The sequence below is a fragment of the Gossypium raimondii genome, chromosome 7 (assembly GCF_025698545.1).
Source record: "Gossypium raimondii isolate GPD5lz chromosome 7, ASM2569854v1, whole genome shotgun sequence".
NCBI classification, from domain to species: Eukaryota; Viridiplantae; Streptophyta; class Magnoliopsida; order Malvales; family Malvaceae; genus Gossypium; species Gossypium raimondii.
The window spans coordinates 15,492,636-15,501,685 of NC_068571.1; the positions used below are offsets into that span (position 1 = coordinate 15,492,636).

The 9,050-nt window shown below is 33.3% G+C and overlaps 1 protein-coding gene across 2 annotated transcripts; it reads right to left on the minus strand.

The window, feature by feature from the left end:
- Nucleotides 1-2,058: 2,058 nt before the first annotated feature.
- Nucleotides 2,059-7,832, minus strand: LOC105800768 (serine/threonine-protein phosphatase 7). Of its 2 annotated transcripts, XM_012632081.2 has the most exons (5): nt 7,101-7,829; nt 6,184-6,678; nt 3,781-3,927; nt 2,402-2,509; nt 2,059-2,332 (listed from the first exon to the last, which is right to left on the minus strand). In XM_012632081.2, the coding sequence occupies exons 1-5, from the start codon at nt 7,608-7,610 to the stop codon at nt 2,249-2,251; spliced, it is 1,344 nt and encodes a 447-aa protein (XP_012487535.1). In that variant the 5' UTR covers nt 7,611-7,829; the 3' UTR covers nt 2,059-2,248. The 2 variants fall into 2 exon arrangements, 1 of the variants encoding a protein (XP_012487535.1); XR_008197898.1 differs by lacking the exons at nt 2,059-2,332; nt 2,402-2,509 and adding an exon at nt 4,456-4,548 and having other exon boundaries at nt 7,101-7,832.
- Nucleotides 7,833-9,050: the final 1,218 nt, after the last annotated feature.

Consider the following 9,050-nt stretch of genomic DNA (forward strand, 5'->3'; position numbering starts at 1 on the left):
GGCCTAGCACACAGGCATATAGCTTGGCCGTGTGACCCCTGCACTTTAATTTTACAAGTCAATATGCTCACACGGCTTAGCACACGGGCGTGTGGCTTGGCCGTGTTACCCAAGTCAATAAGCACCCCAATTTGGACATGGGCTGGGACACGGCCGTGTGCCTCAATTTCGAATGCCCACACGGCCTAAGTCACGGACATGTCTTTTGATCGTGTGAGCCACATGGCCTGGCCACACGGGCGTGTGTCCCTTGTTCCTTTGAAAATTTTTGATATTTTCTGAAAATTTTTGAGTTTCCAGTTTAGTCTCGATTTATTTCAAATGCGTATTTTGGGCCTCGAGGGCTCATATAAGGGACAATATGAGTGATTATGATTAGTTTCTGATATGTATGTTAAATGATATGAAATGTTTGTATTTGTTCTGAAAAGTTTGGTAATGCTCCGTAACCCTATTCCAACAACGGATAAAGGTTAGGGGTGTTACAATAGATGACCTAAATTTTCAGATTTTATTTCATTAGTAGCAATATTTTCGGTTTGATTACAAAAAATTCTAGCTGTATTTTCAACTTGTTCATATTTTTTATTAAAGGATATTTCATTCTTTAATTTTTATTAGATGTCTTAATAAATTTATTCTTCCAATGTTCTATAAGTTGTTTATAGGATCGGAAGTTATATTTTGTTGACAAGTACAATTTCTTTTCTGCTTTTTGATTTTTATGCCTTTTATTTTTAATAGATGATTCTTGAGCAAGTGTCTTCTTCTTCGACAAAGCTAATATTGTATTACTATTACCATAATATAAAGGACCTAAATGTATTTCTTATTCTATTTTTTATTAATAAGAACTTGTTCTAATTTATTATTAACTTCGATAAAATATCTTTAAATTCATTGTTCAAATCTAATTCATTACTTCTCCTAAATTATTTATTTATTATTCTATTTTATTTACTTTATTATATAACTTATGAAAATATATAGAAGTAATATCTATTAAACTATTAAAACCATTACTAATTGATGAAATATTATTTTCATTTTAGAGTCAATAAGCATAGTATGATTGCAAATTTTATCCTAGTATAGACAATCGGTTTTTAATGAAATTTATCTTAGGTTACCTAAAGCGTATGTTATCTATTAAATTCTCTTACTTTAAAACGCCTATCATCTCAACCAGAAAAAAAAGCAGAACAAGAAAAGCAGAATAATGTAAATATGAGTTTTAAGATAAATAACCATGAAATAAACAAAAGTGAGAATAAATGATAAAATTTACAATGACTACTATGATATTATTTTTCCAGAAATCGTTACACTATAGCTCTAATACCATTTACAGAGAGGACGGATGAAGGTTAAGGTTACAAAATGAAATTTGTAGTAAAGGAAAGATTTACAAAAGAGAGAAAGGACTTAAAACTTTGAGAAGTAACTTGAAGGAGAACTTGAATGCAAAACTTCAATCCTATATAACTTATAAAAATATATAGAAGTAATTATCTATTACTAATTGATGAAATGTTATTTTTGTTTTTAGAGTCAATATGCATGGCATAATTGTAAATTTTATCCTTATATAGACGATCAATTTCTTCCATAAAATTTATCTTAGATAACCGTCTGTTTTCTATTAAAGTTCTCTTACTTAGGACAAAAACAGGCAACAATAAGATTGAATAAAAGATATACGGATTTTAAAATAAATAAAAGTGAGATTTTATAGTTGTAGTAAAGGTAAATGTTTTGGACGCGCTAAAAGCAAAATGGTCAAAAAATCTCTTATTTGCAAGTTATGCATCTAAAAGGCTCAAGTATGCATGTGCCGTGTAGTATGCATAAACCTGATTTGAAAACCATAGATTAATTGCACAAACAAAAATTTAGTATATCAACTTACTTAAAAAGGGCAAAAACTCAATGTTTGACGTCCCATCAAAGCTATATCAACTCTACAACAACAACAACAAAAAAAAAAAAGATACAACTGCCACTAGTCTACAACTACCATCACGTCCTGTCTGTCTGTCCGCCCATTTACTCTTAACATTTAACTATAAATAAATCATATTAATTTAACACAAGGGTAGGTTTCTTTTACAGCATAACAAACAGCTTCAAAGTGAAAGGAACATGCTCTTTGTTACCAAATAATTATATTAATGAAAATTCATTAATACCATGTACAACTTTCAAAACTAATGAATAGTGATCATGAAAAGCAAATAGAGCCTGGCCATTACAAGTCAGTAGTCACCATTGAAGCTAAATCCAAGTCTTCATCAGAATCAATCACCTCCTCAAAGTCATAGTATGGATTCACCTGCACATGTGGCATTTATCTTTATGATGTTTACAGCAACAGCCAAAAATCTACAAGCCAGTTTGATACCTTGGGTCTTGGGGTAATTGCTTCAAAACTATGAAATTCAGGATTATCAAAACGAGGGGGCTTTAGTACAACATATGCTCCTTTGTTATTGTATCTCTCTTCTGTTGCCTGCATCATAGAAAAATCTTTTTAGTTAAATAAAAAATAAAGTGCTGTGGCTGTTCTAAGGAAATGCTGAAATCTGCTTTACCAGTCAAAATACCAACAGATACAAGATATGGAGAATATGCCCCCACAGCAAATATATTGTTCTGGTTCCCACTAGAATTTTATCCAAAATTTTCCTTCATATATGACAGCAACATAAAAATAGATAGATATACTTATATGCTAGACGCGGATCTTTAACAGGTATCAGTACCGTCACATACAGTTATTACTGTTTGCTTCATCCATGAGTGATGTTAAACCCCACACCCTTGATAGCTACAATGGACGTGCTATATGGATGGGTTGGAATACAAGATAGGATTAGTATTTCGTATCCACTACTTCATGGTAACATGATTAAGTAAAATTCCAGAATGACAACACTGACCCTAAACAATAAGTGCTGGGACTTAATGTCAGACTACTAAGAGCCACCACCAGCAAAAGATGAGTGTAGTTGAGATAAGATAGCTATAATGGATGTACTGATATTTAAGAAAAACCAGGAGCAAATACTTGAGTGAATTGGAAGAATGAAGTAGGTCCTGCTCTTGATGATCTAGACAACATATCTCCTTAAAGCACACAATTGCAGAAAAATGTTCTTTTTAGTACTGATTACTTTGTATTAGGTAGGTCCTTTTTTTTTTTTTTGGGGGGTGGGGGTGGGGTTGGGGACGGGGTACTAATAATACATCCATTATACCAACAATACAAACTAACAAATGGAAAAGGAAGAAGTCCAAAAACATTAGCTCATTCTACTTTAGTAATTTACTTGAGCAAGATATTCATAAACAGATACCTCACTTGCATGCATAGAAAACACAAATCAACCTTGGTACATCAAGTATATGTAAATTTAAGATATGTATACCCTTCTGAGTTTTGATGCATTTCAACAAGACCACATAACTTCAATCTAACCATGCCCAAGAAACAGAACAGCTTTTTAATTCCAATATGGAAGCCAAAAGATACATTAATAGGCATTCAAACCTCCTAAAACACTTCAATGATATCAAAAGACATCCACATATAACCACAAAAAAGTAACAGTAATATAAAGTCTAGGTATAGATCCATAGAAAATATTCAAAAGGATGTTATGGATGAAACTTAAGCCAAAACATGTACATAATTTGTCATTTGTTTTCGAGATCAAAGCAGAAACCAGGCATTTAAATCTTGAGGGACAACAAATAAAGCATTGAAGATCATGAAGATACCTGAAATTGTGGGTAGTCTGGAGCACTAAATACAGTTATCAGTTTCCCCGATTCCACATCATGATCTATTGTGTATCCTTCATCCATTCCTCCAAGACCAGGCCTTTTTTCTCTTGCATCTGGGCCTTCATGCGACCTGATAATTAGCTGAGGCAATTGCACCAAACAACAACCACACTGTCAATATTTTGCAACACAAAACAAGAGCTAGCTGATAAAATTAATGGCTGTGATGACTAATATGCAATTATGTAACATATGACTTAATTTCACTCAAACAATAAAAATAATATCAATTATATTGAACACAAAGAATGGCAAAGTCTGAGAAGAAATTAAAGTGTAAAAGCTCAATTTTACAGCGTCAAGTTACTATCTTACTTATAGTCTCCACAATTGCAAGTTGCAACCACAGTGCAAGTTTTGACAGGCAAACCCTACAACAAGTCATTTCCCTAACACACACTATAATAGATATGCATGTTCAAATCATACCAGATGTAGACTAATTACCATTTAGATAATGCATTCAGTCCCAGATTTAGACTCAAATCTAGGCAAAAAATTTGTATAAGATGTTCCTTCAAAATTGTTCAGTTCATACCAGAACCACTGCCAACTCTACTCTTTCTACATCCTAATATAGGGTCAAAACCTAATTTATACATAGCTTACCATGAATCACACGGGTTTAGACCCCAAAAAGAATTCACTTGTCCAACCTGAACTGCATTTTTCTCCATATTCTTTTTCCAACCCTGCATCTTACTGAGATAAATAGTTTTAACTTTCAGCAGTCACTAGTATAACTCCATTTCACAGCCTTCCATTAGAAAACCAACAACTGTTTTATCAAATCTTTGTTGATAGACAACAATTGATGGTTCAAGCAGTGTCCTCATTAAATTGCAGATTGAATGCATAAATTAAAGGATAGAAAGCACCTAAGAACATCTCTGTTGTGGATGCTTGGTAGTTGTTAGGTAGGACTATTAAGAGAAGTTGTTTGTAGGACTCTTCAGAATAAATTGTTTTCGGACTCTTAAAATAGAAGTTGTGTTTGGTAGGACTTTATTTACTTTCGTTAATTATTGTAATCTCTATTTAAAGGGATGATTAATAGGGTCGAATTTTACCAAAACCCTAAAAAGAGATTTAGGTCTGTAACGAGTCCTAAGGTTTTAGTCTCCCTATCAATCCCAAATTCACGAATGTAACAATTTCATATCAAAGCCAACAATTCTTAGCAATGGCAAAATTGTGGTAGGCAAAGTGGCAATATGCACAAAGCTCAAGTATATGTGAAGAGAGATAGAATAAATATGCAAGCAGCAAGTGGATGAAATTTTTGCTGAGAACAAAACTCAAGCATCCGATCAAATGCTTGAAAGAATGGATAACATGATTGCTAGTAAACAAGTTTGTAGCTCTAGGATAGATATCAAGGTAGACCCCTAACTAAACAAAAGCATACCATGGCAGCCTCTACTGATTTCGCTTCCCTATCTTGGTTTCATGGGTTTAAACTTGGTGAGGTAATTTTGTAAATTGTGAATGTTGGTAAGAAGTTTGAAAGATTTATTCAATGGTACTCGTAGATAAGAATAAATTTGTGGAGGTGCACAACCCCTATCAGTTTCAACTGTTAGTAATGGAAAGGAATAATGGTGTGGTAGCAGTCATTCTATCTAATAAAATGATCTTTAATTCAACTAAAAGGAAAAGGATGATCAATGGATGTATGAGCACCAAACCAGTTCCAATCTCTCTTGAGGAATCTACGTTTCGCCAAGTTTATCCTAACTCTGAGCTTGAGGACAATCTCTTTTCCAGGAGGGGAATATTTTCTGGATGCTTAGTAGTTGTTAGGTAGGATTTCTAGGACTTGTTAGAAAGAATCTTAGAATAAAGTTGTTTTAGGACTCTTAAAATAGAAGTTGTGTTTGGTAGGACTTCATTTAATTTCTTTAATTGTTGTAATCTCTATTTAAAGGAACGACTAATAAAACAAAGGCAAGTCACATTTTACCAAAACCCTAAAAGGAGATTTGGGTCCCTCTCTAACCAGTCCTAAGGTTTCCGTCTCCCTTTTTTAATGAGATGAAACATCAATCCCAAATTCACATACCCAACAATCCCAAATTCACATACTGGAATAACAGTATGTTACAGAACATCCCCTTCTCTTATTAAACATAGAACTTATAGAAACATAAATAGCATGTTCACACTAAGAGAAATAAACCATCTCGTAAAAAATTAACCGAATACCAAACTGCTTAAATGCCTCTACTAACGATGATGGAGAGTGACGGCAATAGAATTTAATTACAAAATGACCAATTCATTTGTTAAAAATTTAACCACAAATGCTTTAAATGAAAAACATAATCACAATAATACCTTTAGTTTGAACTTTTTTAAGAATTCCTCCGTGCAGTCAGGGCCCCATAACAGGCCAATGCCTCTCTCCTTATTTGGGGAAAGACCGGGTTTCATTGATGGATCTGACCATAGCACATCACCAGGAATCAAATTCAATCCTTCCCAAGGAGGATCGAGGACTGATCTTCGAGCTTTAGATAATTCCTCCAAGGAACCAAGGCATAAGGCGTTGGCTTCAGGGATGAGATTTATCCTACGATTCTTCTTCCCTTTTGACCTTCTAGAAGGAGTGACAGAAATGCTGCGGAAAAGCCCCCCGTGAGCAGTATATACACGCTCAGCAATTATAGAGGCCAAAGGTAGTCCTTCAAAGCATCCCAAACATTTTCGATACACATGCTTACCTTTATCCCCATACTTTGCCAGAACTTCCTTCTCAAACCCATAAGTAGAGGTGCAGTATTTGGATTCATGGTTTCCACGAAGGAGAAACACTCTATGCGGCATGAAAACCTAGAAGAATATGGTATCTTGTCACACGTTAGTTAGTTATCAAAATAGCATATAGTATCTAGTTTTACCAATAAATCAGTGTGAATATCAAAATCCAATGTATTTCAAGGAAAAAGATTATCAGCTTACTTTCTGGAACATGAAATGAGTCTCTAGATTAACCACAAGAGGCAAGCATGATTACAAGTAGGCTTCTACAGCATGGATCGAAATAAAAAACAAAATGAAAATGGCATGCTAATGACAAATGCTACTCTATAAATGATTGTCAGATCGATAATCGAGAGTGTTAAGAAGCTCCTTCTAGTTGTAGGGTCAAAGTCATTTACAAACAGAGTATGAAAGAAGGTATTCGTAAATTACTAAGAACAAATGGAATAAAAGAGTATTCTTTGTAAAGAGTAGTTGAAAATTGGAAGTACCTTCCAGGCTAGCAAGAGCAAGAAAGTCTCAAGACCCCAAGCTCCCCTGTCAACATAATCCCCATTGAAGACAAATATCCGATTTTGGGCAGGAAAGCCAGCATCTTGGAGCAGGAATAGAAGATCATGCAATTGGCCATGAAGATCGCCAACCACTACGACCGTTGAATCGGAGTCGGGGATGTTGATTTGGAGGCAATTGGGTTCCTTGTGGAGGATCTTGGAAGCAGTAAGAACGAGGGCATCAAAAACGGGAACTGGAAACACGGAGGGGAAAGCCGAGGGGGCCAGATTTCTCGAACTCCACTCGAACACGGACATGAGATGCTGGATCCACTCAAGGCAGAGCTTGCCATCAGGGGGCCAAGACAGAGGGTCTGGAGCAACAGTTGGGAGTGAGGACGGAGAGGGGTTGTCGCTGTAGGTGACGGCGGTGGAAGAGGGGGAGCATGCAACCGCATCTGCATCTCTTGAAATTGGACTGATATTATTGCTGTCATCAGAAGACATAGTTTATCTTAAAGAAAAAAGAAATCCTTCGAGAAAGGTTGCTTTTTTTCCTATTTTTCAGACGATAAACCGTTTCAAGAAATTTGGAAACCCTAGCTAGAACATTCAATTGCAAAAATTATGTTATTTTGGTTGATGACTTCACATTCCCCACCGATCTAAATTACTCTGGTAGAAATATAGGCATTCTCTGGTTATAATCATATTTCATAAATTTTGTCAAAAAGGAAAATATTTTGCAATGAGAAATATATACGCCTTGCACACGGAACCGCACATGTAAATTACACATTTGGTAATTAAGTAGTTGATTATAGTAAGCTTCCATAACCTCCCCGGTAATTGTAAATAGTTTATCTGATAAATAGGTAAAATCTTTTCATAATTTTTGTTATTTTTTCATAATTTTGGATGCACCCATAATTATTAGTAATTATTAATAATTTTAATATTTTCTCATAATTTTTTATGCGATCAGGATTTCTAATATGATTTGAAAATAAATTTTGACTAGAAAAATCAATTTTGATATAAAATAAATATTTTTGCATATTAATAAAATTTGTTATATCTACAAATAAAATTTAGAATTAAAATAAATAAATAAATAAATCAAAATTTATAAGACAACCAATATTTAGTAGTCTTTTACAACTCCCCATGTTTTTTGGTATTCACCTCATAATTTTTTTGGTATTTCTTATATGTTTTAGTATTCTAAAATTACGAGAGAATACAAAAAAATACAAAAATACAAAAAATTTGGCAGTACTAAAATAATATGATGAAATGTAAAAAAGACATGAGGATATTGATTTTGTTCGTCTTACCAAATTTGTTTTATTTATTTAATTTTTCATATTTTAAAAATTTGTCATGAATTATAATTTTTCTTACAAAATTTAGCATGAAAATAATAATTTAAAAGTTACGAAATTTTTCCTTAAATAATCTTATTGGAATTTTTAATATTTAAAATAATTTTTTACCCAAAAATATATCTCATTCCAAATCGTCATTTCAAACCATACCTAAAATTTTGAAGGTATACTAAAAAATGAAGTACCAAAAATTTTTGGAAATACCAAATGAGAGAATACAAAACATATAAGAAAGTACAAAAAAATGACTAACCACCAAAAGTTATGAGGAATACAAAAAAAATGAGAAAATACCAAAAAACTCGAGCACCAAAAAACACAGAGAGGAAGAATAAAAAATTAGGAGGGAATAACAAAAAAATGAGGAAATATAAAAATATTATGAGGAAATAAAAAAATTTACGAGGAAGTGACAAAAAATCGTAGAAAGTACTAAAAACATGAAGAAGTACAAAAAATATGAGGAATTATAAAAAAATTATAAGGAAATACAAAAAAATAAGGAAGTACCAAAAAAAAATCTGTAACACCCTATACCTGCCCCGATTGCCGAGCCCGA

Coding starts and splice junctions, on each gene's coding strand:
- LOC105800768 (XM_012632081.2), bottom strand. CDS start 7,610: ATGTCTTCTGATGACAGCAATAATATCAGTCCAATTTCAAGAGATGCA. Junction 6,679..7,100: donor TGCTCTTGCTAGCCTGGAAG/GTACTTCCAATT, acceptor ATATTCTTCTAG/GTTTTCATGCCGCATAGAGT. Junction 3,928..6,183: donor TAAAAAAGTTCAAACTAAAG/GTATTATTGTGA, acceptor CAATTGCCTCAG/CTAATTATCAGGTCGCATGA.